A 27,699-nucleotide genomic window follows, 5' to 3' on the forward strand; every position below is an offset into this window, starting at 1 on the left:
ATTTCTTTCTCTTGCATACGTATTTTTTTTACAAGTGAGTTTTATCTCTTATTTAATATGTTGCTCCATTTTGTATTTCAGCTTTCCCTCAAGCATCTAAAAATGTTACAAAACAGTGTCATTTCCTTTCACATTAAATATCAAATTAGCCAGAGAAGTTCAGTAACTTGTAAGTACTCCAAAAAGCAAAATATTAAGAAATGAAGTTGAACTGGTGATTCCATCCAGTCAACTGTCTAAAGGGAGGTAAGGAAACCTCTTAGGTGCCAGACATCATGTTTAGCATTTTACACAGTTACCCGGTTTAACCCCATAGACTTGAAAGCTGGTATCACACCCACCATTTGAAGGCTGAGAAGAGAGGCTTGCAGAGGGTAGTGGCTTGGCATGAGTTTCACAGTTAATAAAAGGCCTTGGTGGAATTATAAACTCGGGTGTTACAGGCTCCACAAAGCATAGTACTATCTCAGAGACGATGGAAGGCATGGGTCTCTTGCTAAGAAGGTACCATATTTGCTGGCAATCAGGTGGTGTTCAGTACCGCTGCATCTGGAAATACTGAGCAAATAATGGCAGTAGGGGACATCCAGCCACTTTCTACATGATTAGCTGCAAAAGAAACAACTGCAAACACACGTTGGAAAAATGCGATATAGCTAAGGACCAGCTAGTAGAAAAAAGTAGCTTTTGAACAAAGGGTAGACCACGATCTAGTAGGTGCACTAAAGCAATTTGCCCATTGAAGCTGGCTGGTGCTGCAGCGCTCAAGGGCCTATTGGCTGCACAGAAGTCTTTTCCGCCCCGTCTGAACGGATACAGCTAAAGTAAGGCTACCCAGTGCTCACCTTCAGATGGGAAGGCAAGTCCTATTATAGGAGATATACATAGATCCGTATCACATCCTGACAGTATGTTTCTATAGGAAGTGCGGGATGGGAGGTTCCATTAATCCAGTACTGGAAAACACCTCGTTCCCGGAGCGTGTATTTTGGGAGGAACGCACACCACACCACAGAAGCTTCCTCCTCGAGATACAGACACAGCATCTTTCATTATCGATCCCCAGAGTGGAACGTAACCGAGGCTCAAAACGCGTCCCTCAGCCCCCGGCAGCACTGGGAGCGCCGGGGTCCCCGCCCGGGCGGGGACTGCAGTGACGCAGGAGGCGCCCGGGGCACCGGTCCCGGAGCGGGGAGGAGGGGGCAGGTTGTTCGGCGCGGTGCGGCGCGGGCCAATCAGGAGGCGCGGTGTTTCGGACGAGGGGAGGGGAAGGGTGGGCTGGAGCCTCCAGGTTTCCTCGGGGCCGGCGCAGCGCCGCCTGCAGTTCCGAGCTAGCGCGTGGGGCCGCCGGGGGTCTCCGGTCCCGCCCGCGTGCCCGGTGTTTCTCCGCGGCTCCCCCGCCCTCGCAGGTCCGCCTCTTCTGCGACTCAGACGCGGCTCCGACGGCGTGTGGCCTCCCCGTCTTCGGACTCCTCGGCTCTGCCCGCCGCGCGAGTCGCCCCGCGGCTCTTCGCCTGGTGTCCGCGGGCCGTGCGGGGGCGGCGCCGGCGGGGGCGCCTCACCCCGGGCCGGCGGCGGTAATGCTGCTGCGGTTGCCGCCCTTGCGGCCGGGCGGACAGCTGGCGGAGGCAGGAGCCGGAACCGGAGCGCCCTCGCCGCTGGCCGGGACACCGCCCTCGCCTGCGCTCGGCTCCCGCGGCCGCCGCGGGACGCCGGGGCCCGGCGCGGCATGAGGAGGAGGCTGCGCGCTGGCGAGCGCCCAGCTCCTCTGCCCCTAGGGCCCCCGCGGGCCCCGGCGCGTTGCGCGCGCCGGTGGCGGCCCCGGCGCCCACGCTAGCCCCGCGCAGGCACGAGACGCCGCGACCCCGAGGAGGAGGCGGCGCAGGCCTGCCAAGCGCGGGCTGCCCGGACCCTGAGCGCAGGGGCGTCGCGACCTGGACCCCGGCGGGCGCGGGCAGCCGGAGCCGCGGGGGAGCCCGGCGTGCTGCAGTCGGCCGGCCCTCTCCGCAGGGGGGCCGCGGCGCGCAGCCCGCACCTCTCCCCACTTAAAGCCCCTCCTCCCGCCGCTACCTGGCGTATCGAACGCGGGTCCTCGCCCTTTCACGGCCTCCTCGGGTCATTTGGTCCCCGGGGCCCCCCCGCTCTGCGTCCCCTCCCCCTTTCCCGCGCGTCCTCCCACTCTTCCCCTCCCCCGGCTCCCCCGCCTCTCATTCATTCCGTCTGCTCCCTCCTCTCTCTTCCTTCCCGCTCTGGCCCCTCTATCCCTGATCCTCCCCGCGCGGACCCCGCTGCAGTCTCGGGGTTTTTAGCACATTCATGGAAGTTTAGGGCCTGGACGGTGCCCCCAAGTCCGCCTTGAGAGCGCAGCCCGAGCTGCCGGCCGGGAAGAGGAAGATGTCTGTGCTCAGGCGGATGATGCGGGTCTCCAATCGCTCCCTCCTCGCCTTCATCTTCTTCTTCTCCCTCTCCTCGTCTTGCCTCTACTTCATCTATGTGGCTCCGGGCATCGGTAAGCACCGAGACACACCCTCACTTCCCACGGTCACAGTGAAGGAAACGCAGCATGTTACTTACGGGATTTGGAAGCTGTATAAACAGGGGCCCGGCAGAAAGCATTTTATTTGAAATGCGATTTCAGACCTGTCACATAAACTGCTTCGGGGCATGGCTTTGGCATGTGAGTTTTGTCAGTGCACGTTTAAACAACTTAAAGACTGCGTTACATGGACAGAGCAAAATAAGGTGTGATGGCCCGAGATACCCTGGTCGCTTTCTTGAGTATTCATGACAGCTTTATCCATTTAATATTAAGTTTTTAAGCTTAAACTTAGTAATCGTAATTTTATTCAAACACTCTGAGCTATATTAACTGGTTGTAAAAATACGATGGAGAAATCCACAGTAGAGAATGTGATTGAGTTCAAGACTGTACTGTTCTAGTGTTCTAGGTCGCTTTTTTAGAATGGGGTCAATGAACATTTGTGCCACACTTCAGGAATTTTTAGGCGATGAGTTGTCTAGTAAAAACAATGCTCCATTATTTAGTGTGCTTGGGTCTGCTTTTCAAGGGTAGGTAGCCTCTGCTACCTGTTAGGATGAATTCTGAGATAAAATGATTGAATTAACAATTATGCAGGATAGTTTACAATTTGAACCTATTTACCATTTTTTCTTTTGGTTTCTAGTCCAGAATACACTTTTGTATAATCGGCTTGAATTAGCCTCTTTAGTAAACATCCTGGTTTCTCAGCCCCTCTGGTTGAAAAGGTGCCAGTATGGCATTCTCATGACCGAAAACTCTGAACTTCATATGGATATTAAAACATTGTATTTCCAGAACTTTTCTGAGTTCTTCCGGGTTATTATGTATTTAATGTTAAATTAGTTAGTAACATTGTGTATCTCCTATCATTTCTTCTTAGACATTAGTAGTTTTTTGAACCAGTACCATTTCTCCCCTGAGTGAGCTAAAAATGTATGTATGGCCTCTTACAGAGTGAAAACACCTGCAGAATTTTAAGATGGAATTATTATCAGGGCATTGTCTCACATGGTAGTAGATTATTGCAGTGGATTGCAGGGGGGAGGGAAGAAACAGACCTCACCAAACCTCATCAAGACTGTTGTGTTTCCTAAAAATTATGTGACTTTTCTTGATTAAATTTTCAGGTTCAAGTAAGACGTATAAGCTCAGAATGATGCTTGAGAAGGCATAAATTGTCGAAGCCTTGATATCCCAAAATAGAAGTTTGGGGTTAAAGTTTGAAAAAAATATGAATATTTTAACATATTATTTTCTTTTAATGCAGTTTTTTTCTTTGGGCTAAATTGGATACCTCTTGAAGCCTGTAGTAGAAATGACAGTGATAGCTCAGTGGATTTGAGAGTAGTTAGCCAAAATATTCAGCAAGCTTTTTCTTAAAATTCTCTGCCATTTTGGAAGTCTTATCAATTAACTTCTCATTCTATAGCAATTTTTACTTTCTCATGTAACTCTTTAAAGGTTGGACATCTTTGGGGGATGTTATTTTATCAGATATTTTAACTTTGAGAGATTCTGGAGAAGTTTTTTTTGCACTTAGATAACAATTTTCTTACTTTCTTGGTATTTTGAGTAACATATTAAAATTACGTTACTCTAAAAGCTAACCAAAGGAAATCAGAATTCCAGCTTTCACTTGATAGCCATTTTTTGTTATTGCATTAATATATTATCTATAGATTCTTAAAGTTCAATTGATGTGAGATAGTAATATATCTTTCGAAATATTATTTCTATACTTAATGTTTGCCATAGAACAATCACTGACATGGCATAAAAATTTTGGCAGTTGTCTTCTAGGCAATTAGGTTGACATGATTTAAACTACTCTGTTCTTTTGGGTCTTCTAATTTATAACTTAAAAAAATTGATTGAAGCCAGTAAGAAGAATGAAAACCAAAACTTGTGAAGTGTTAACAATTTGTTAAACTGAATCTGTTTCTCAAACTAGCATTATTTAGCAGCAAAAAAACCTCCTTACTTACCTTTTAATAATTGAGAAGCAGTTTTCCAAAACTCAAATTTTTGCTTGAAAGCTTGAATTTTGTCATTGGTAACACATACTGTCAGTTTTTCTTGAAGCGTCAGGCTCATTTTGCTCTTTTTTGGGGAAATGTAGGTCAAATACAGAAGTCTAAATGACCATAGTTTTTCAGTTGTACCTTTAAGTAAAAATGATGTTCCGTGAAAAAAATGTGGCTAGTTCAGCTCACAATGCAATGATCTGTTGCACAATTTGATTTTCAAGACAACCACAGTACTTTGGTATGCTGCAGAAATGCCTTATGCATACTTCTCATTTCATCACAGATTTCTTTTTTCTTTTTTTAATTAATTTTTATTGGAGTATAGTTGATTTACAATGTTGTTTTACTTCTCAGTTATACATATACATTTATCCACTCTTTTTTAGATTCTTTTCCCATATAGGTCATTACAGAGTATTGAGTAGAGTTCCCTGTGCTGTACAGTAGGCTTTTATTATCTGTTTTATATATATTAGTGTGTATGTGTCCATCCCAGTCTCCCAGTTTATCCCTCCCCCTGCTCCCCGCTTGGTAACCATTAAGTTTTGTTTTCTACCTCTGCATCACAGATTTCTTATGAATGAGACATACCCCAAACTAATTAGGTTCTTATAACTAGTTTACATGAGATATATATAGAATCTTTGTGAAATAATTCATATTTCAGCCTGAATTACATCTTGGGGCAGAATTTTCTTATGACTAAAATACATGTTGTGTAAGAGAGCATTTTTTAGCTGATCTTAAATAAATGTTTTAAATCTCTTCTGTTAAAAAAATCCATGTTGATCCTATCCACATCAACCTGTTTAGTAGACATCGATTGTATTTTCCTGCGTTTTTTGCCCAGAGACCTATTTTTGTCGTGTGTCTTCCTCCAGGCAGTCAGTCCTATCATTTTAGTTACTCGTTAGTCTCCTTCCTCAGTGTTCTCCTCTCCCTCTCTTCCTTCTGAGAAGATAGTACCACACAGTTGTAGACAGCAGAATATGTTTAGTTTCCAATGTTTTCTCATGTGGCTCAACAACTTTTTGACTCTTTGGATTTTAATCTGCAATGAATTCCAGCAAACTCAAAGCTCATTATTTTAAGAATAATTTGAAACACTTTCCTTGAAATTTCTAATTCATGCAAGAAACACAGGAACTTTCTTTATATTAGGAACTTTAGTACTAAGGGAAATTGGTCTGCAGACCACCCTCCACCCTGGAAATCCATGGACACATTGCTCTAGCCCACCCAGTAGAGGCTGGTGCACTGAATTTTTTCTCATTCTCTTTCTACTTTTGTGCATGATTGCAAAAAGGTGAGTGCAGTCTTCCCCTAAGGTCTTGCCTTGGCTGAATTGAAAATGGAGTTCCATTTAGTGTGAAACTGTTTTCAATATAACACAACATAGTCATTTACCTGCTGTTGTATCAAAGGAGTAGGTGAACTGACTTATAGATTCATTCGGCAGACAGGAATAGAGCACCTCAGATAGGCTAGACATTGTTTGAGGAAAATAGATGACCAACATGGAGTTCCTTCCCTCATACGATGGGATGAGCGCCGTGAAGGGGCTGCATCAGGTCCTCAGAAGGCATGCCGTGGGGAGTGAGGGCTGGTTAAGGGTTTCCAGAGGAGGTGATGGATAGGATTTATCTGGACTGAGCAGAGGAACTCTAGTCAGAGGGAACAGCATGAGCAAAGGTGGGTTCCAGAAAATAGGACTATTTCCACCTGGCTACCATCGAGGGCGTGGGTTGGTAGATGGGCCAGATTGGGAAGAGTGTCGGGTCTCCCCTGCCCAGCCTCGTGTTCTGGCACTTGGGGTCCCTGAACTTCCTGGCCGAGAGAAACTGGCCTTGGTTCACACAGCTTTATTAAAGCTGTCTGTGGTTAAGAAAGAAGTCGATGAGCCTCTAATCAGTGGGGCAGTACTGTGGGGGAGATTGCACAGCTCCCCTGGCAGTGGGAGATTTCACTGTCCATTTGACTCACCGACGGTCCTGGCCTTTGCTAGACTTGCTCTCAGGCTGTTTTATTCTTTGCGCAGAGGTGGAGTCCGGTTGGGCCACTTTGGCGTGAATTCCTGTGGGCCCGTTGAGGAATCACCTGGCCATGTGCTTTGCTTTTGTGGGCCTCAAGGAGGTTGGTGCCCTGCTGGGTCAGGTGGAGCTGGGGATGGGCGGGCAGGGCGTGGGGGTGAGTTGTGGGAGCGGGTGGCTTGGTAGGTCCTTGCTCAAAGTCCCCCCGACGTTCTGGCTGGGTTTCTCTCAGTTTGCTCAGAGCGTAACTTGTTAGTTGCCTGCAGCTTTCTTATTGCAGCCCTTTAGCCTCCTGGCTGGGTGAGTCTGGCTGTGCTCTTCTGAGCTGTTACAGTTTGCTTTGTGTTTCAAAGGTCCTTCTGGTTTCTTTCCTCGCCAAGTTCTCTGGTCACCATGGCTCTTTTGGGGGGTTCTTTTGGTTTGGGCCACCGTGTCGGGTATTTCTTTTTTCTGGGCCTCTCTTACTGGTCAGGCTTCCCATGCTAATATTTTTGTCTTGTGAGTAGCAGGAAACATCAGAAGTTCTGAAAAGGGGGATGCCGGAATCCTTTGTTTCAGAGCAATTCTTCTGCATGGAGTGTGGGTTACAGAGGGCAGAGCCAGTGGCTGGGAGACCAGGTGGGAAGTTTTTTCAGTAGCTCAGGTGATAGAAGATTCGAACCTGATCAAGGTTGTAGTTGGATCAGGGCAGAGTGGAGAGGACGTGACTAGTGGGATTGAAGGAAAGGGAGAAGCTTGAAGACAATGCTTGTATTCTGGCTTAGACAACCAGGCTGTGGGTCGTAGGGACTATAGAAAGGCAAGTGCCTTGAGGGGGCGATTTTGGTTTTAGAGATACAGAGTTGGGATGCTTATAGGATACCCAGGAAGAACTTGTCAGTAGGTAGGCAGATGGACATAAGGGCTTAGAGCCCAGGAGAAATGTCTAACTGGAGAGAGATTTGGGTGTCTTCAGCATATAGGTGAATGATACATATCTATTTTTCCCCTGACACACCTGAGTTAATAAAACTAACTTGTGCAATCAGAAGTGACTCACTAAATTAGTTACTCTTAAATGTGGAATGATAGGGGTTAAATAGGAATATGAAGGAAGCCCAAGTGCAATTTGAAGGGTTTCCCATGAGGCTCTGTTCCCTTTTTCACTCCCCAGCCCTAAATGGGAAGCAGTGTGATTGACACTGTGGAAAGTTTAGACGGCTACCCAAGGAGAGCTGGTGGAAGCTGAAGACAAGGTAGCCACAGATGAAATCCATCAGCCTAAGGCAAGTGGAGAAATAGGAATAGGAAAATGAAGGGAGAGAGAGAGATCATGAAAGTGAAGAGAGACCTTTGCAAAAATAAGTAAATAAATAAAACTGATGATCAGCAAAACAAGCATTGCCGTGGGATATATAGTTCAGTGGGGTAAAGTCTGGAAGGAGAATCATGGATTTGGTAAGTAGGAGCTCTGTGACAGCCGCTACAAGAGCTGTTTCTGTGGTGTCATAGGGCACCAGCCAGATTGCCCAGCCTTGGATTGGATTGCCTTGGGTTGGATTGTTAATCAGAGGTCAGATGAAAGTGGATCGAAGGAGCCTTATAAGATGGGAAGACCTGAGCTTATGTGGATGCTTAGGGAGTGAGGGCACGGTTTGAAGATTTGAGGAAGGGAACAAATGACAACGTGTGATCTAGGAAGACTTAATTCATTTGCTTATTCATACATGTTTGTCTGTCTGTGGTTCTGCACTGAGCAGGAACCGCATGGTCCCTGCCCTCGTAGAGCTCATAGCCGGTGGGAAACTCGCATAGTTGCAGAGCAACTATTCTGGAAAATAGTGTGGAGTGCAGTTTGCTATGGGGCACCGGATGGGTGGATGGGGGCACTAGACTAGGCGTCAGGGAGAAGAGGGAGGTTAAGCTGAGGCCAGAAGCTTAAGTTAGGTGATTAAAGGGTGGGCCTGGGGAAAAGTACTTCAGATAGGAATGGGATATTTGAAGGCTAAGAGATGAGAGAGAAATGGAAGGTTTAACAAAAAAGAAAAAGGGTAGGGGGCTAAAGCATAGAAATCAGAGAGGAGTGTGGGCCGAAGCCAGAGAGAGAAATACGGGTCCGGTCATAGAGAACCTTGTAAGCTGGGTTTGAGAACTTGGACTTCAGCCTGAGGACAATGTCAGACCACTGAGCTTAAATTTTAAGTAGGAGAGTGACATGATCCAGTTTGCATTTTAGAAGTACTTAGGCTGTACTGGTGTGGATGGATTAAAGTCAGCAATTCTGGAATCAGGGAGACCAGGTAGAAGGAGTGGGATCAAGTGTATGGGTAGATTAATTTTGGAGATGGGAGAGGGGATAAAGACGTTCATGATAGCAAAAATTAGATGCATGTGGAGAGGGAGGTTGAAGACATGCATATCTAATAAGGTGGGTGACTGAGCTCTTAGAGTGAGCGGCTCTGTTTTACGTGAACAAATGTTAGTGTAAACTGTTTCCTAGACTAGGTTAAGAGATTTGGTTTCTACCTTGGCGCATACTAGAGGCTTAGTGAAGAGTTGTTGAGTGACTGTTTCCGATTAAATCACTTCTCTTGGTATGGCAGCTCCAGTTCGTTCTCTTCCCTGCCCTCTCATCAATACCATTCTAGTGTTGGATGTTAGACACCTCGGAAGAATGTGGAGGGGCTGGCGGGGGATGAGGAACAGTGGAGAAAATGCCAGGATCGGTCAGTGTATTAGTTATCTATTACTTTGTAACAAATTACTTCCAAATTTAGGGGCTTAAACCAACAAACATGTATTATCTCATGGTTTCTGTGGCCAGGAATCTGGACACGGTTTGGCTAGATGCCTCTGGTTCAAGGTCTCTTACTCGGCTATAGAGTGTAGGTCAGGGCTGTGGTTGGAGGCTCCACTGGGGGAGGATCCGCTTCCAAGTTCACCCACATGCATCTGGGCAGGATTCTGTTCCCTGAGGGTTGTTGGACTGAGGACTTTGGTTCTTCGCAGGTTATTGGCTGGAGGCCTCCCTCAGTTCCTTGCCCTGGCGCCTCTCCATTGGGCAGCTCCCAGCCCCATCGCTTTCGCCATATTTTCTTTGTCAGAAAAGAGTCTCTAGGTCCAGTGCACACTCAGGGGGCAGGGGCGCCTTCTCAGAGACTGCTTACCGCCGTCTGGTTGCCATTCTTTTATTTTTATTATTTTATTCTCTGCTTGCCATTCTTAAGCGTATATGTTAACTTAGCTATATTGTTTCAGCATGAGTGAATCTAAATCCTGTGACCTTGTGGGAAATTAGGTATTTTTGAAGGGGATATTGATTCATTGAAATCTGACAATGGTAAATACCATTCTCCATGTTACTGTTTTATAAGTAAATTTGACGTCTGTTAAACAACGTGGCAGAATGAGGTAGTGACGCATTTATTCTGCAGCAGTGTTTATCATTACTGCTTTTTAATGTTTATTAAAGGTAAAAATAGCCGTGTCTGTGGATACCTTAAAAAGAGAAATGCCTAATCTAGGTTTGTCTAGGTTTTAAATACTGTTTGGAATTTGGTTGGGAACAGAATGCATTTTCCTCTCGGGGCAGTGTTACATGTATAGAGGGTGAGTAATTTCCTTACCCATCTTGTGACCAGCCTGTTTATCACAGATGTACTGTGAAGCTTCTCGGGACACATACGCTTGTGCACATGGCGTTAGGCTCTGGTGGTTGCAGCTGTGGCTAAGCCTCTCCCCAACGGAGCCCCTCTGTCTGAGGGCCCCGGGCCATGGGAACTTTGGACACAGAGGCCTTGGCTCTGGAGCCAGAGCTGTGTGCAGAGAAGCCCCAGGAGCAAGATCCCAGAGGTCTGCTCTTGGAGCTCCACACCCCCTGCCCCATGCTAGGAGAAAGGCCTTGTTGTAAAGAAAGAGAAGGAAAGGCTCCTCAAGATCACCACTTGCCCAGAGTCTCACGCATTGTTGTTAGAAGAACTGAAGTGGATGATTTTTGGAAAAGCTGAACTGTGCCCCTTGGGATTTCTGTGCCTGAGTTGTCCTGGAACATTGACGATTTGGGGGACATATGACCTCTGTCTTCTTCAGCTTTAAGGAATACCCCCATAGAGAAGAGAGGAAACTCTTCTGGATAGTGTGAGAGCAGTGAGCGTAATTACGGGGCAGGTTTTCTGCTCTTTGTAAAGAAGCCAAACCAGACCATTCTAACTGAGCTGTAAACAACGTAATAAACAGCCTGATAAGCGTTCCTTTCATTACCTGTTCTCCAGCCGAGAGTAGATGACCACTTGTTAAGGCTGGAGAAGGTGCTTTGCCTGGGGGACTGGACAGGCTTCTCCCAGCCCCTTGCACTTGTTTTCTCGGTGCTGTGTTCATCTCTGCAGCCCTCTCGCTCTTCCCACTTCTACCCACCTGCCTTTGTGACTCCTTTTCCCTTTCAAGCCTGCCCCTCATGTTTGTCTTAACCTGAGTGAAAATGTGGAGGTGGTGAGAAGGAGGTGCGTTGTGGAGAGATTTTTCTAGAACTTGGATTTCCTAGGTCCTATTTGGGAGTTCTGGCGAATGGAGAGCCCCTCCGGCTTTGTCTGCTTACAGTTTTCTCCTTCCGGTCCATTTTCCTGGCCACCTTAGACCATGCTGGCTCTTGTCACCACTGCTTGGACTGCACTTTTTTTTTTACCAGTTTAATCAGAGCAGCCTGCCCCCAGCTCTTTCCCCCTTGTCTTCTCTTTTTTCTCCTTTTCCATCTGAATCTCTTTCTTCTTCTTTTTTTGATTCCCAGAGGCTCCAGTGATTGAATATTTATAAAGTCTTTTCTTTCCACTTCTGCCTTTTGTCAGGATAATAACAAAGAGAATAATATATGAGTAATATTGTGATTCGAGTTGAAGATTGGGTCCATTGAAGGTTAAAAGGTTTTCTGAGGATACCTACAATGCCATGGAAAATTGTTTACTCTAGTTATTACTAGGTATTTTTACTCATGTCTTGGGCCCACTGGAGAGTTTCAGGTAGCACCCCAGTTTTATTTCTCTCTAGCATGTATATCCTATACTGGGCCGACTTAATTTGTTCTGTTTCATGGGCATACTTGTTTTCCGTCATAGCAGAACTTGACCGAGTTCAGTTTAAACTACAGCAAAAACCCTCCTCAGTTAAAATAGGAAAGATAGCTTAAAGGATGTTTGTCAGTTTTATTTTTGGCTATGTGGCACAGCAAAATGTTTAGGAAAACATAACTTAGTGATTTTAAATCTCAAATTTGTTAATTATTTGTTTTCATGATTAATTTTCTTGAGTTAGTAAAAGTCTTTGGCTCTACGAGGTCTTTGTGTTGTATGTTCGTTAGGGATAAGAAACATAGATTCTTCGTTGTCTGAATGAATTGTTCATAAATTAGAAAGCTATATAAAAGAGGATGTATTTGGTATAAGTTAAACTAATTATGAAAGGAAGCGTCTACTTTTTTGCTTGTTACAAATGTTAATGATGTTTAGAGAATGGTTTTTCAATTTTCAAACATGAAGGTGCTTAAGCCTTACCTAAGGCAACCCGGGTCTTATCACCAGAGATTCTGATTGTGATCCTGGTTGATTTTTTTTTTTTTTTAATAGGGAGCATTTTCTTTTTTCTTTTTTTAAATTTTATTTATTTATGGCTGTGTTGGGTCTTCATTTCTGTGCGAGGGCCTTCTCCAGCTGCGGCAAGCGGGGGCCACTCTTCATCGCGGTGCGCGGGCCTCTCACTATCGCGGCCTCTCTTGTTGCGGAGCACAGGCTCCAGACACGCAGGCTCAGCAATCGTGGCTCACGGGCCTAGTTGCTCCGTGGCATGTGGGATCTTCCCAGACCAGGGCTCGAACCCGTGTCCCCTGCACTGGCAGGCAGACTCCCAACCGCCGCGCCACCAGAGAAGCCCCCTGGTTGATTTTTAATTAATACTTCAGGTAGTTCTGGACCCTGGGAACTTATTTCTTTTCTTTCTTTTCTTTTTAAATTTATTTATCTTATGTATTTTGTTTTTGGCTGCATTGGGTCTTCATTGCTGCACGCGGGCTTTCTCTAGTTGCAGTGAACGGGGGCTACTCTTCCTTGCGGTGCACGGGCTTCTCGTTGCAGTGGCTTCTCTTTTTGTGGAGCACGGGCTCTAGGCGCGTGGGCTTCAGTAGTTGTGGCACGTGGGCTCAGTAGTTGTGGCTTACAGGCTCTAGAGCACAGGCTCAGTAGTTGTGGTGCACCGACTTAGTTGCTCTGCAGCATGTGGGATCTTCCTGGACCAGGGCTCGAACCCGTGTCCCCTGCATTGGCAGGTGGATTCTTAAACACTGCGCCACCAGGGAAACCCCTGGGAACTTATTTCTGACAAACACCCCAAATGGTTGGGAAATAATTTAGTGCTAAATAGTTTTACTTTTTAGACCGGTTATCTCATATCATTTGATCTTTCATAGAACTAATCTTACCAGTTAAAAAAAGGATTAATTTGTTTATAGCATCATGTTTTACTGGAGACAGAAATGGCTATCGCGGTGAAGAATTTTTTTCCTCCAGAATGGAAATGGGCAGAATGGACAGACAGGTTGTTTAAGACAACCAGGATCATGTGTTTCTTTATGAGTCTGCACTGACTATGTGATTGAGTTATAGGTTGATCCTAAATTTGTTATTTAGTATTTTTAATTATTAGAAAGATACACTGTAATTCACTTAACAAGGTCAGTAAAAGTTATTAAAGCACGTGGCCTTACATGTTAGCCAATGGAAGTAATTTCAAAACAGAAAACTTATAAAAGTCTTTATAATATTTTCATAGCTAAGCAGCTCTGTGAGGTTTGTTACTATACCATGATATCTTAATTGAAATATTATCTCTTTATTTTTAAATATTTGGAGCTTGCTAGTGTTAATAATTCTTTACTGAAATCATGTTATATATGTTGCCTTCTTGGTAATTAAGTTAACGGCTTAGATATTATGACTTCTAATAATAGTACAATTTCCAGTTTGACTTGGAGGAAGAGAACTTGGACTTTATTTTCATTTGAATCAAGAGACCAATGGTAGGGACTTCCCTGGCAGTCCAGTGGGTAAGACTCTGCACTCCCAACGCAGGGGGCCTGGGTTCGATCCCTGGTCGGGGAGCTAGATCCTGAATGCCACAACTAAGAAGTCTGCATGCAGTGACTAAAAGATCCTGCGTGCTGCAGCTAAGACCCGGCGCAGCCAAAAAATAAAATAAAATAAATAAATAAAAATAAATCTTTAGAAAGAGACCAATGGTAGAGAATGAGAAGATGCCTTGTTTTTTGATTTGAACATATGCTCTAGCTTTGGAAATCTTTGAAATTCATTTCCCATGCTGTGTCCCCTTTCTCCTGCCTGTTATACTTACTTTCATGATTAAGTAAATTGAAATTATGAAAGGTATTTTAATTGTGAAAACACAGGGAAATTGGGGATGGTTGTAAAACATAGTTCAAATAGGTCTCCCTTTTATTTTTTCTCAAGATAGCATTCTTAACTGGGTAGAGGTTCATTTCGCATTCACTTTAAATGTATTCTGAAATCATTCATTTTCAGCAGATTTATAATGTTTCCAGGATGTGTTTATTTATGGTTTCATCTTTTAGTCTGTAATTTCATTAGGTAAGTTTCCTTACTGATTAGATTAAAAATGTAATTGTCTGCATTTTTCCTTCCCTGATTCCCTCATTTCCTCCTGATTCTACTTTTCTCTAATGTGGTTTATAGCTCAACTCTTCAGGCTCCTGTCACGCTTTAAAGAGGCTCTGTGTTTAAGTGAATAACAGTGAATTAACAAATGACAGTGCTGAGAGCTATCGTGTGTTAGATCATGTGTTCAGAGTCTAGTTTTTGAATTTTCAGCTGTGTTTAAACTAGGCTGAACTGATGATTTGGTTGTTGTAATTCCGATGTTTTAGGCAGTTTATTCTTTTTCAGGATTTTGGTTTTTACAGAGGAACCCCCATGGCTTCTTAGTTTCTGGTACTGCTTGGCAGTTGTTAGTTATTAAACAAATATTTATTGAATAAACACATCTCCACCCTGAACGTCTTTAATAAGACTGTTGGAAAAGTCAAATTTTATTCAAAAATATTTAACTTTGATCAGTATTCAAACACAAGTAATACCCTCAAGGAACTTAAAACTGTTGAACTGCAGAGTGGAAGTGGTAAAAGTACCTGTTGGAAAGAATTTTTTGTTAATTTTTGGTGTCTACATCAGCAAAGCTTGAGCTGTTGGCTAAGATCTGAAATAGATCTGTACTGTATGTGATCATTGTATTCATTATTGCTTGATAAAGTGGATTCTGACCACAGAATTCTTTCATTCTATTTATTAGTCAGCCTGTGACTTACTGGAAAGATAGGGAGGAGGATATTATAGGCTAGTAATTATTTGCTCTGCAGATTTTCTTGAGCCCATACCTGACTTTGAATTATTATCACCATGGTAAGATACTCTGTTTAAATAGTGCTTTGACATAAAGGGAGTCATTTGTTTTACAGCCTGGCACAGCCTAGAAGTCTGTTTTTTTTGTTTTTAACTCAAGCAATACTTTGGTCCTAGGCAAAGTATGAACTATATTTCACATGTCGTGTGGCCTCATCCTGGGGTTTACAGCATTATTATTAGAGATAATATATTTAGCTTTTACAAACTTGCATGAGTAATGTCTGGAAACTTGTTGCACAAGGGGCTAGATGTGGAAAGAAGAACACTTACAAGCACGTGAAATAGATTATTGTTAGTTCTTAGAAATTCAGAGAATACCTGATTCAGGTATCTGTGGTTACTGTCAAGGGATGTCTGTATGCAGTGTTTTGCCTTTTTCCATATTTATTTCCTTACATGTTCTGTAGACTATATGGGAAACTGTTTTCTCTCCTGTGACTTTGAAGTACCCCTCTGACTTCCTCCTCGCATTAGTTGAAATCTGTTTATCCCTCCTATTGTCACTTCCCTCATAACTTTTTACATTGAAGATTTTTCTTTTTCTTAGCCCCTCTCTCTCCTCTAGGACTTTCAGCCATTGCTTCTTCCAAATAGCTGCCCCTCAGAGTCATTCAGACCAGTGCTTGAATCTTGATTTTTAAAAATTCCAGCTGTGTAACTTCTGAGTTTGTTTTCTGATCTCATAATGGGGAAAGTTGTACCTGTATCCTGGGGTGGTGTATTCATTTCCTAGGGCTGCCGTACACATTACCACACTCTGAGTGGCTTAAAGCAGAAATTTATCACCTCACAGTTCAGTTGGCCGGAAATTTGAAATCAAGGAGTTGGCAGGGCTGTGTGCCCTCTGGAGGCTCCAGGGGAGAATCCTTCCTTGTCTCCAGCTTTGGGTGCCTGTTGGCATTCCTTGGCTTCCTAGGCTGGTGGCCAGATCACTCCAGTCTCTGCCTCCATCCTCACATTGCTTTCTCGTGTGTGTGTGTGTGTGTGTGTGTGTGTGTGTGTGTGTGTGTGTAAAAATCTCCCTCTGCCTTTCTCTTGTATGTGCACTTGCTGTTGGATTTAGGGCCAACCCAGATAATCCAGGGTGATCTCCTCATCTCGAGATCCTTAACTTAATTACCTCTGCAAAGACTCCTTTTCCAAATAAGATAACATTGACAGGTTCTGGGAATTAGGATGTGCACACATCTTTTGGGGGCCTCCATTCAACCTGCTACATAAGAATTAAATGAAATGTAATTATGTGTGTGTTTAAGTATATGTATATATGGCATTTAGCTCAGTGCCTGACGAATGTAGTTACTCAGTCAATGTTAATTCATTTCCCGTCCCTTTAGAAATCTATGCTCTCCAACATTCTGCCCCCCCCCCGGGATGCTTTCAGCAGTTATGCTCAATTCAGAGCACTCCTGTTCCGCTTTGCTGCCACTGGCGTCCTGTGGTGACCATCAGGAAGTCTGCTCCTCGTCTTCCATCTTTCCTTGCTTGGCCATGCCTGGGTGTCCTCATGTCTGTGCTGTGCTCTCTCTCCCGACCCCAGTCTTTCTAACCTTCCACATCTGGCACTTTCTCACCTTCATTAATGTTACTTCTCATCTTCACAATGAGCTCTAGTCCCCTCATCTCCTTTCTGTTTTTTCACCCCATTCGTCCATTTGGACCTTTACAACTTATTTTCCATTGCTGCCAACACTGTTCAAGTTGGATCGCTTATCCCTGTGTATCCTTTGCAGCTGTGCACCTCAGAGCCTCTGCTTATACTGTCCCATTGATGGAAATGTTCTTCTCCCTCCTTCCTCCACCTTCTCTCAGTGCCTTCGCTTTAAATTTCATCTTTCCTCCTTCCACTCAGGCCACAGTCATGCTCAGGTCCCTCCTGTTACAAGAAAACTTCCCTTGACCTTGCTCTCACTTACCTGTTCTAAAACTGGACTGCTTTCACTTTATCCACTCAATTCCTTACTAGTTTCCTTTTGTTTCCATTATTTGGGTGAAACTGCTCTCTTGAAGGTTGACCATGATTTAATACCATTTTTAAAGGCTAACTGGGATGGTGTTAAGAGCTGGGTTGCTGGAGCTGACTGCAGGGGGTGAATTCTAGCTCCCCTACTTGCCAATAACTGTGTGACCTTGAGCAAGTCCCTTAACTCCATGCTTCAATTTCCTTATCTGTAAAATGGGAATATTAGTACCTACCTTATAGGGTTGCTTGTAAGGGTTAAATAGATTAGTTTATGTGAAGAACTTCTAAGGATGCCCAGTAGAGTATGCACTAGGTATTAGTTTTTTTTTATTTTCTAAGCTATTGTGTTTTAGTCTGTCTTGTTAGCCTCTGTGGTGACATTTGACATGGTTGACCGTTCCCTTTTCTTTTGTCGAGTGACTTCTTCACCATGTTCAAGCTCAGATTAATTCATCTCGGGGGTCTTTTATCTTTGTGTCTCCTATTTGTGGTCTGAGCTTCACCTTCTTATCTCCTTTCTAGATGATTTTTCCTGTGGTAATTCACCACCATGGTTCCTACTTTTACTTTTGTGTGAGTGTCTCCCCAAATTGTATTTGTACCTTGTCTTTCTTAGCTCCAGCGCTGCGTTTATAGCTGCGTATGAGAATGCCTAACCAACACAGTCTCCCTCACAATCAGCTCTGTAGTTGACTTCTGGTTTTGTTAAAGGACCTGGAGATTGTGGCGATTAGAAGCATGGATGTCGGGATCAGAGGGATGTTGTATTTGAGTCCTTCAGTACTCAGGAAGCCTTTCCAGATCACTGCAGACTGCACCGTCTCCTTGGCTTGAATACATAGCATGCTTTCAGTGAGCAAAGCTGCGTGTGGAAAGAGGTAGAGAGACACAGCTTTATGGCAAATGTACTCCTTAGTTTTATTAAGTTGAGAATGAGGCACGTTCATAAATCTTTCCTCACAAACCCAGGGTAGGATGCCTGGAAGCTGTTGTAAACTGTTGATTTTTGAAGTTTTTTTTCCTTAAGTTGTAGCTTTTCCCCCGTGGAAAACAGACTAGGTAAAGAAGTTAAATTTATGTCTCACAATGCAGAGGCAAATAGCAAATGAACTAAATTAGAGAACATGGCATCATTTTAATTAACCAGTGGTAGTTTTTAGTGTGTTTCTGAGTTGTCTTGAGACCAAAGGGCAAGGATGGGAAAGATTTCCCTATTTGTTTTCTGAAATGTAGTCTCTTGTAAGTTGGAATAGAAATTTTAGACAAGGATTTCCTGGCTTGCCAGTAAGATATTATATTTTATAGTCATGATAATTAGCAGGCAAGTATAGTTATTTGAGTGTGGGTTACTGTACTTTTATGATGTTTGGTAATCAGACAGTCTGGACCATTCAGTGCTGGTTTCTTGTGCCTTGAAACACTGACACATGGCCTTCCTCCTGTTAACAATGCCTCTGTTTAAACACAGCTTCATTCCTTAATGGGTTTTGATCTTTAGGGACTAAACCCGTGAGGACTATTAACCTAAGGAATGTAACTCAATTAGCTGTGAATGATTTAAAATAAACTAATAGATTTCCATTTGGAGAGCTTGGTGTCTCACTTCCCTTTATTTTTTCTCCATCCATCTAATGAATAGTAAATGCAGTCTTTTGGTAAATGATTCACCTTTGTCACAGGTGCCATCAGTAATACATTTTCTTAACAGTTTTGTTACCTGATATTTTGAAAGTTTTTAGGAAAATTTGACTTTGATTATCCTTTTCTATACTGTATATTTTCCTTGTTTCTTAAATTTGACTTGGTTTCAAGATTCAAACCATTTCTTTATAAGAGTAGGTGTGTTAATTAAAAGTAAAAGCTGGGCTTCCCTGGTGGCGCAGTGGTTGAGAATCTGCCTGCCAATGCAAGGGACATGGGTTCGTGCCCCGGTCCGGGAAGATCCCACATGCAGCGGAGCAACTGGGCCCGTGAGCCACAACTACTGAGCCTGCGCGTCTGGAGCCTGTGCTCCGCAACAAGAGAGGCCGCGATAGTGAGAGGCCCGCGCACCGCGATGAAGAGTGGTCCCCGCTTGCCACAACTGGAGAAAGCCCTCGCACAGAAACGAAGACCCAACACAGCCATAAATAAATAAATAAACAAATACTTTGGGAAGATGGAGTTATGAAGTTGCCTGAAAAATGGCAGAAGGTAGTGGAACAAAAACAGTGAATACATCGTTCAATAAAGTTCTTGGTGAAAATGAAAAAAAAAAAAAGTAAAAGCTATATAGTTTTTAAAAGTTCTGTTTCCAGGACAGACAGTGAGGCACATGTGTTCTCACCTAGTATATCCTTGCTTAGGCCAGTACTGTTTCTTCCAAGTCTGGGAATCAGTACTGGTCTTGGCTTAATAACCCTTGGCTCGGTCCTGCTTCTCCATGACAGGTCTTTTTTTTTTTTTTTCAGTTTGGTGCATAACAGATATTTAGGATATTTACACCACTGATAACAGATTTCGTGTATAACTTTAGGGTTAAATGATCCGAGAGATTGTAAATCAGTTGGCATTCATAATCTATTTCATTTTTTTTCCTGCATCATTTCACTTGAACTTGAGATCTTGGTTTAGGTAGAGTTGCTAATGTTACTTTGGCTTTTCTTGAACATTTTCCCACATTTTTGGTTGGCTGTTCTCTTTGTTTTCATTCTTCACTTTGTCTTGTTTGTCTTTTAAAGTCCATTAGAAAGCAAAAATGTAATAAAAACTTGTGGGGCTTGTAACCCTGGTATAATAAATTCAAGCCTAAACGAGTTAAATCTAATTATAGGACTGCTTTCTAGAGAGGATGTGGACAGTCTCCTAAAAATGATTGAGGTAAAGCTTATGTGAAACCTGGATTTCTGTTTCTCTCTCTTTTATGGCTTGAAGGTGAGAGAGTGTTAATTCACTCTGCTTCTCTGCTCTCGTTATCTATTTTCTGTTCATTTGTACTTAGAGCAAGTTCAAATTTCAAAAAAATGGGAAAGGAGGTAGCAAACGTTTTGCTCATCTCTCTGTACCATGTCGAAGAAGCAGAACTGCGCCCAGAAAATGAGTCGGCATTTTTGATTTTTTCATTCGGCATTCATTTTTCGAGAGTGTCATTACTGTGTTGGGAGACAAGCTTATCTTAAAATTGAAAGAGCCATTAACTGAGCCTTGCAGTTTCTTGGTTTTGCCATGAAAATGAGCTTCCTCCTCTTGTCTGAATGGAGTTTATGATTTTTAGCTTCATGCTTGGAGAAGTTAGAGTAGAAGGGCCTTTAGAGAAACCTAGTGCAGTACTGCCAGTTTTAGGTGAGGAAACTGAGATCCAGTGAGCTGCCCATGGTAGCAGAATCAGGACCAAAAAAGAAAAGGTCTTTTGACTTGACTTCTGTGCCTGAGGAGGCTTGCCATCTCAAAAGTCAGGGATTTTTGTAACCTTTGTCAAATTACCAGTTTCTCCCAAAGGAGGAGATTAGAAATTATTTTTGAAGCACTTACTCTGGAGAATTAAATTAACAGCTTGAAAATGCCGCATTGATTTTGATTTTATCTGCTTTTACAGTCCTGGTAGGTAGATTTGTGATTGAAAGGGAGTGTAAAAGTTCAGGTATTTAAGAGAAATTACCAAAAGTGATATTGATTCTAGATCATTTTACACTATGCCCCACCAATGCCTTGAGAATTTGCAAGATCCATACCCATCCTAGATATGGTGATTTATGATATATTTATGATTCAAGAAGGAATCCTCACCTTTGTGGAGTCTTTGGTTTGAGGGAATTAATATAGAATTAGAGAAAGTGAATTTTAGGAGTATGTGGTTGAATACTTATAAAAAAAAATGCCTCTTTGAAATTTCTAAGTATATTTTATAGTAGAAAATCATTTATGGATAAAGGAATTAGGATATTTCAGTTTGTTCATTTAGTCTCATTCTGTTTGATGGATGGATGTTACTACTTTAAGTTTTTCATTTTATTGTGTTTTTAAAAGAGTTTGTTTTTGTAAGTTTTTGATAATGGGAAATAGTCATTTTATATTTCTGTTTTCCTTTTGGACGTACTAATTGAGTCAGTTTGGGTCTATTGGGCAGTTCCTCAATTCTGAATATTATTTTTAAAAATTTTAAAAAAGCTTATTGAGTCATGACATTCTCTCTTTTTTTTTTCTTTTATAGCCAACACATATCTCTTTATGGTACAAGCTCGAGGAATAATGTTGAGAGAGAATGTAAAAACAATAGGACATATGATCAGGCTGTACACAAATAAAAACACTACACTCAATGGTACAGGTAAGACTGCGTCCTTTTTAATTTTGCTTTGCTTCCACTTCTTACCCTTAGAGTCATAAATCAGTAAACCAAATCTCTTCAGCTCTGGTTCTGCCTCCAAGTAACTTCCTGTTAAAGATGAAGGTCTCCTACTAAGTGCACTGGGAGGGTCTTTCACTGCTTAAGTTGGGACTGTCATGTATTCTAGGATATATAAGGGTATGATCACCAAGGTGATGAGGGTTTTGTATAAAGATACTTAAGTTAATTCTTGCAAACATAACTTAAACAAAATATGAAACACAGCTTGTACTTTTGCAATTTGCCTACTGTGTTGAAAAGAAATTAACCACAAAGAGAGTAATTTATTCATCTTAGCCATACTGCCATCTTTTTTATGCCCATTCTAATTCCTAAGATGGTTTTCCAGCTATGTCTAGAAAATACTTGTTTTTAGTTATAGAAGAGTCTTAATAATTGTATGGCCTTTTTAGGGGCTAACGGTGAGAAATCATATAAAATTGGAACTCAATAGCTGCTCTTGTCTTTTCAAAATATAATCTGGAAGAAGAATCTCCATCAGAATCACATGAGGTTAAAACCTATGTAATAGGCCAAACTAATGATTTAATGATGTAAATAGATTCAACTTCTGTGGGAGGAGGCTTAGTGCTCCTCTCTGGCAGTGTTTCCACATTGTCTTCCTGAAGTAGAATTGGGTGTTATTTTAAAAGGTTCAGTGGCTGATTATCAGTTGTTGCATCCACTGTATTCTCATTTTAAACAGTTAAAATGAAAGACTTATGTCAACAGTTCTTCCTTCACTGTGCCACTGTAAATCACACACACATATCCCCACACCCTAATAGGAAGTCCCTATCTCCCAACCATAGGTATATTTTCTTAAAATGGGTGTTAAGATGGGTAATACTTTTAGACCCTTCTAAAAATTCAAGACTGTGACATATTGATTCTTAATTTAATGTCACACATGCTTCTGCAAAATCTGTCCTAGGCATTTGCCTAATTTGTGTTATGATGCCGCCAATCAAACACTCTTAATTTTCTTCTTCCTTTTAACTTTAAAGAAATTTCCTTTAGAAAGACTGTCTCATCTGAGCTGATATTTTAATAGTACGGTAAAAGTCTCATGAACTGGTCTTCTGCATTAATTGGTCTTCTGAACAGTAGGTCAATTTTAGGAGAAGTTTAAACATTTTAAAAGCTTCGCTAGGACTTATCCTGGTTGAATAAGTTGATGTGAAGGTATTCATTAAAAGTTCATTCAGCTGAAGTAGTAAGCATCTTTAAGTTACTGTATTTGTGTAAGTGAGTGCTAATAAAATCTGTGCCTAATCAGGTTCTTTTCCTGGAGTATGAATAAGTTACATGTGTGAATGTTGCGTTTTTGATTAAGAGAACTGGTTACTTGGGCAAGACAGCCCTGCCCTCAACCCCACTGCAGCATCCCACAGCTGAAAAAAAGGAAATCCTCTCTTCCCCTCACCAAGTCATAGTTTCAGTGAAGATCGAACAACCAGTGCATCCTTTGATGAAAGTTTGCTTTTTATGAACCTTTGGAAGTTTTTCACATGGTTCCTTTACTGATGGTGCAACTCTTCTCAGGAGACCGTCAGTTATTGTATCAGTTAGGAATTAGGTTTGGTTGTAAGAGAAACCTGCCTGCAGTGGTTTAAACCCATGAGGCTTCTTGTACAAAAGAAGTATGGATGGAGGACTGTTTCTGTTGTGGAGAAAGTCTTTACACGCTTTCCCACTTCTGCTCTGTCATGTAGCTTCACAGGCTAAGATGGCTGTGGGTCTCCAGTCTCTATGTTTGCCCTTGGGTCATTAGAAGGAGCGATGGAAGGGAGAGAAGAAGAAGAAGTAGAGTGCCCCCTTTGTAAGGACCCTTCCCGGAAGGCCCACGTAGTAGTTCCGCTTACGTCTCACTAGCCAGAACTTAGTTGTAAGGGCACCTGGGAATGATAGTCTTTGAGCTGGGCTCCCTGCTACCCTGAATGAAATTGGGGTTCTGTTACTGAGGAAGAGAGGGAAAATGGAGTTTGAATAGGCAACTGGGAGGTTCTGCCGTGTTCATTTATCTTGAGTAGTTAGTGTAGGAATACTTAGCTAGATATGAGAGATACAAGATGAAGAAAAACATCCTCCTGAAACTGTGCCTTTAAACAGCATAGTCTTTCTTCCACGTTGTCACATTACCTTTTTTTAGGGAAAATAATCTTGGAACTTTAGAACTAGAAGGACCATTAGAGATCACCTACTTCAACCCCGTTATTATACAGCTGGGAAAACTGAGGGCCCAGGCGAAGTGATTGACCCACGGCTGCACAGCTAGGAACTAGTCAGCCAGGACTAGAGCTTGTCTTTCACACTTCTGATGATCTCTGGTTTAGGGGTCAGAAGACTCTGGGTTTAGTACTTGTTCTTACAGCAGCTAGCTATTGTATATTTAAAAGATTCAGCAAGCTCTTTATGACCCGCTTTTTCATCTACCCTGTTTCCTAGAATTATTGGAATAAAATGAAGATCTGGCATTTAGCATTCATTGTAAAAGGCAAATAGTACTATTCAAAAATAAAGGATTCCTACCAAAAGAAAAAATAAAAATCCTCCCTTTACATGGAGATCTCTAGGTTTCTGAGAGAGAGATGGAAATGTAAATAGCTACTTATAATGCAGTGATTTATTTCTGCACAGACTTGTACAGATGAAATCTGCCAAAAAGGAGATAATGGACACTAAGGTTTACAAAGAGCTAATTGAGCTCCAGGGGAGAGTTGAGGAACATGTATTGACTCATTTAAAATTTATCACTTGGACTACCCTGGCGGTCCAGTGGTTGAGACTCTGTACTTCCAGTGCAGGGGGCGTGGGTTCGATCCCTTGTCGGGGAACTAGGATCCCAGATGCCACTTGGCACGGCCAAAAAAAAAAAGAAAACTATCACTTAGATTAAATCTTAAAAATTCTCATCACAAGAAAAAAAACTAACCATGTGAAGTGATGGATGTTAATTAGCCTTGTGGTAATCATTTCACAATATATACATGTATCAAATCATTATGTTGTACACCTTAAACTAATACAGTGTTATATGCCAATGAAAATAGTTTGCAAAAACATAATATTTAACACTTAGTGGCAAATTGTGATATTTCTAAGTACATTTGATTCCAAAAAGGAGTTTTTAACCCTGTGCCTGAACGTTCTGAAGCACCAAGTGTAAAGAGATGTATGTAAAATTTTTGTAAAGAAACCATGTTCTTTTATAATCAAATGGTGCCTTGCCTTTTAGCCCATGGAGTCAGTCAAATTAAGAAAACAAAATGTATTCAGTGGGCAGTTATCAAAACAGATGACAAGGGTCACGCAGTGTTAGAGCTGGTAGGTTTGTTAGAAATAACCCAGCACACTTCCTCATTTGGTGGATGCATGGTCGGAGGCCCTCAGACATTGCCAGACTGACACGACAGGCTAGCAGTAAATAGACTGGAACGCTCATTGAGTTTCTATTACCTGCTTTAAGCCACCTTTTGCAGGGAAACCAAAGCCCTGGAGAGGTCTCCTTTGGTCCTCTTCTCCTAAGGTCCAGTGAGAGCTGAAGAGGGGACTTGTCCAGCAGTTTTCATTCTGTGTTTCCTTTTCGTTTGGTGTGGCTCTGGAAGGAAGAAGGCAGGGGCCAGGTCTCACTGTGTTTTCATCCATTCTCTAGATGAAATAACGTCTACATTTTACAGCAGTTGTGGTGGATCAGCCTTCAGTGAATCTGTCATGCATCACCTTTTAAAACTCCTGATTTTGAAAGCAGTGGGTTATACTCCATGGGCCTCACCACTTTTGTAGGAACAACGATTTTGTGGGTTTATTACATCAGAGTCTCCAAAAGTTTAAATCATTGTTGGCTGTATTATCAGTTGTGAAGTGTTTATTTGCAGTAAGTTTCTACTATGTTGTAGGTCCTTTATTAGATGCTAGAAATCAAAGGCAATTTGATTTCAATTAAAAGAGGTTTATAGACTAATGGCAAGGGGGTGGATAGCCTTATATACATAATACTTTGGGATGACGTAACTACCACGGGACACAGTACTCAAGGGATACAGATGTTTTTATTAGTCTGGCAATAAGTTGAGATCCTATGATCATTTGTAATGATGTAGCCAGGAATAACATGTTTAGCTCCAGAACTTTGTATTTAAAGGACATGAATATACTGATATTGCATGTCTGTAAGTTTTGTTTTGTTTTGTTTTTTTAACATTAGTTCTTTGAAAACTGATGAAAGTGATCCATGGGTTCTTTTGTAAAAAAAAAATTCAATCATTTTAGCATGAGAATAAAAAGTGAAACAGTCCTCCAGCCCTCCTGTTGCCATGAGACTCCCCAAAGGGAGCTGCTGTTAACAGTTTGTGTTGCAGAGATGTCTGGAGAGCTTAAAATCTCTGTGAGTTAGGTGTGGATTTATAGAGTCATAGTGTGTGGCTAAGAGAAGGGGCCCAAGCTTTAATGACAAGAATTAATAAATTATGTACAGTAAGAAAATACGCTTATTTAAATTTAACTACGTGACATTAAGAAATTAGGAATGCGTGAGTGTTAATGTTTATCTTCTTCAGGATTATATGAAAATGAGCACACACACTGCCTTTGGAACACATAAAGGCAGTGCACTCCCAGGGACAAGCTTATCTATCTTCTATTTTCAGCTCCTACAAATGCATTGTGTAGAGTAGATGCTTGGCTAACATAGTGGGAATCCCCATAAAAGCAGAACTTTTTTTTTTTTTTTACTAGAAATTTGATATATATCTAGATATATATTTTTAAAGGGATTTTGAAAAAAGAACCAGAACTTTATTGGACTTCCTTACACTTATTTTATGTTTAGTATCTTTAAATCTTTCAGATATCTATGGGTGAGATACGGAGTATGGGCTCCTAGAGGGGTTTCCATGGTCTTAGTCCGTCCCTGTGTGCCTTGGCATACAAAACAGCTAATGTCCACTGAATCCCTCCCCCTCCTTTGTCTTAGAGGATTTTCCTTATCAAAGGCTTTCCAGGGCTCCTCTGGAGAAAGGCATTGGGGAGGATTCTGTTACTGGGGCGTTCTCACTTGGTGGTGGAATAGGCCTTAGCCATTGTACCATCATTGGTCCCTATTTATCACGTTGGGGTTTTCTGGTAACACACTTAACCTTAAAGCCTTACTGATGCCTTTCCAAATTCATAAGGTGTTTCCACTTATTCATAAGGGGTTCCGCTCTGCAAGGCCCCTTCCAGAAGGTGGGCCTGAAGGTGGGGTGTTGTCTCTTTGCTCCAAAGTGCCATCCTGGCTCCCAGGCTGCATCCCCATCTACTGTATATATATATATTTTTAAAGAATTTCTTCAGTTTACTTTATTATTTATTTATTTGTTTGTCACACCACGTGGCTTGCAGGATCTTAATTCCCCGACCAGGGACTGAACCCAGGCCCTTCGCAGTGGAAGTGTGGAGACCTAACCACTGGACTGCTACGGAATTCCTGTCATCTACTGTATTTTGATGATGAGTGAATATTTATGTTAGGCCAAGCCATGGACGGGAGGTGTTTAGTTTTCTTTGACTCTTCTCACATGCTTCATATTCAATTTCCAGGATTCTACGGTGAGAGGGTTTAGCTTTTACAGTTCAGTAAGGCTGTGATTTTGACCTTCAGCCTTTTGCTTGCTGGTCTCTGGCTGACAGGCCTCTCTTTTAAGTCATATGCCCGTTCTCCCCTTTTCTAACTCTGCATGCAGGCCAGTTCTGATAGGAATACCTCTCTTATCAGAGCAGATTACTGAAGACTGAAAGTCTTCACATTTTCCTAAAGTGTCTACTAGAACTTCATTTCCTGTGGGTACAGGGTTTGTGATCCAGAAGACAGACGGTAGTTTAATCAGCGGTTTCCATTTCTCATCTCTTACTCACCACATGTTGGTCTCATTCTCTCAGACCAGCTTCCTCTTACATAGCAGGAAGCTGGCAGGTCATGGTTCCCAGATTTGCATCTCAGAACTTTGTTCCAGAAAGGGACTGAAATGTGAGCTCCTTGGTTCCAAGTTTAAAATTCCCAAGGCTCTGACTGTTCCAGGTTGAGTCAGGGGCTCATTTCTAAAGCAGTCACTCATAGCTGAAGTTCCTGAATATGCATATGGGCTAGGGATTGTTCTGAGCACTTTGTACACTTCTCTTTCTGAAATCTGAAAACGACAGCGTGAGGTAGGCGCAGATGAGAAACTTTGTTCTCTTGCTTTGTACCACAAAGCTAGTGCGTGTTGGGGCAGGATTTGAACTCAGCACTTGACTTTGGCGCTCTAAACCGTACCCTCGGTGTTCCATAATTTGCTG

At 42.4% G+C, this 27,699-nt stretch overlaps 1 protein-coding gene across 5 annotated transcripts in view; it reads left to right on the top strand.

Annotated features, from left to right (window-relative positions):
* The first annotated feature begins 1,325 nt into the window (after positions 1 to 1,325).
* Positions 1,326 to 27,699, top strand: part of B4GALT6 (beta-1,4-galactosyltransferase 6) — a 63,986-nt gene continuing 37,612 nt past the window's right edge. Inside the window, exons 1-2 of one of the 5 annotated variants that reach the window (XM_057527074.1) lie at positions 1,326 to 2,509; positions 21,208 to 21,324. In XM_057527074.1, the coding sequence (XP_057383057.1) occupies positions 2,395 to 2,509; positions 21,208 to 21,324 (232 nt within the window). In that variant the 5' untranslated portion in view covers positions 1,326 to 2,394. Of the gene's footprint in view, positions 2,510 to 6,592; positions 6,703 to 19,084; positions 19,212 to 21,207; positions 21,325 to 27,699 lie in introns of those variants that run through there. The other 4 variants (XM_007167037.3, XM_057527072.1, XM_057527073.1 and 1 more) reach the window with 4 other exon arrangements.

This window comes from Balaenoptera acutorostrata, chromosome 13, assembly GCF_949987535.1.
Source record: "Balaenoptera acutorostrata chromosome 13, mBalAcu1.1, whole genome shotgun sequence".
NCBI classification, from domain to species: domain Eukaryota; kingdom Metazoa; phylum Chordata; class Mammalia; order Artiodactyla; family Balaenopteridae; genus Balaenoptera; species Balaenoptera acutorostrata.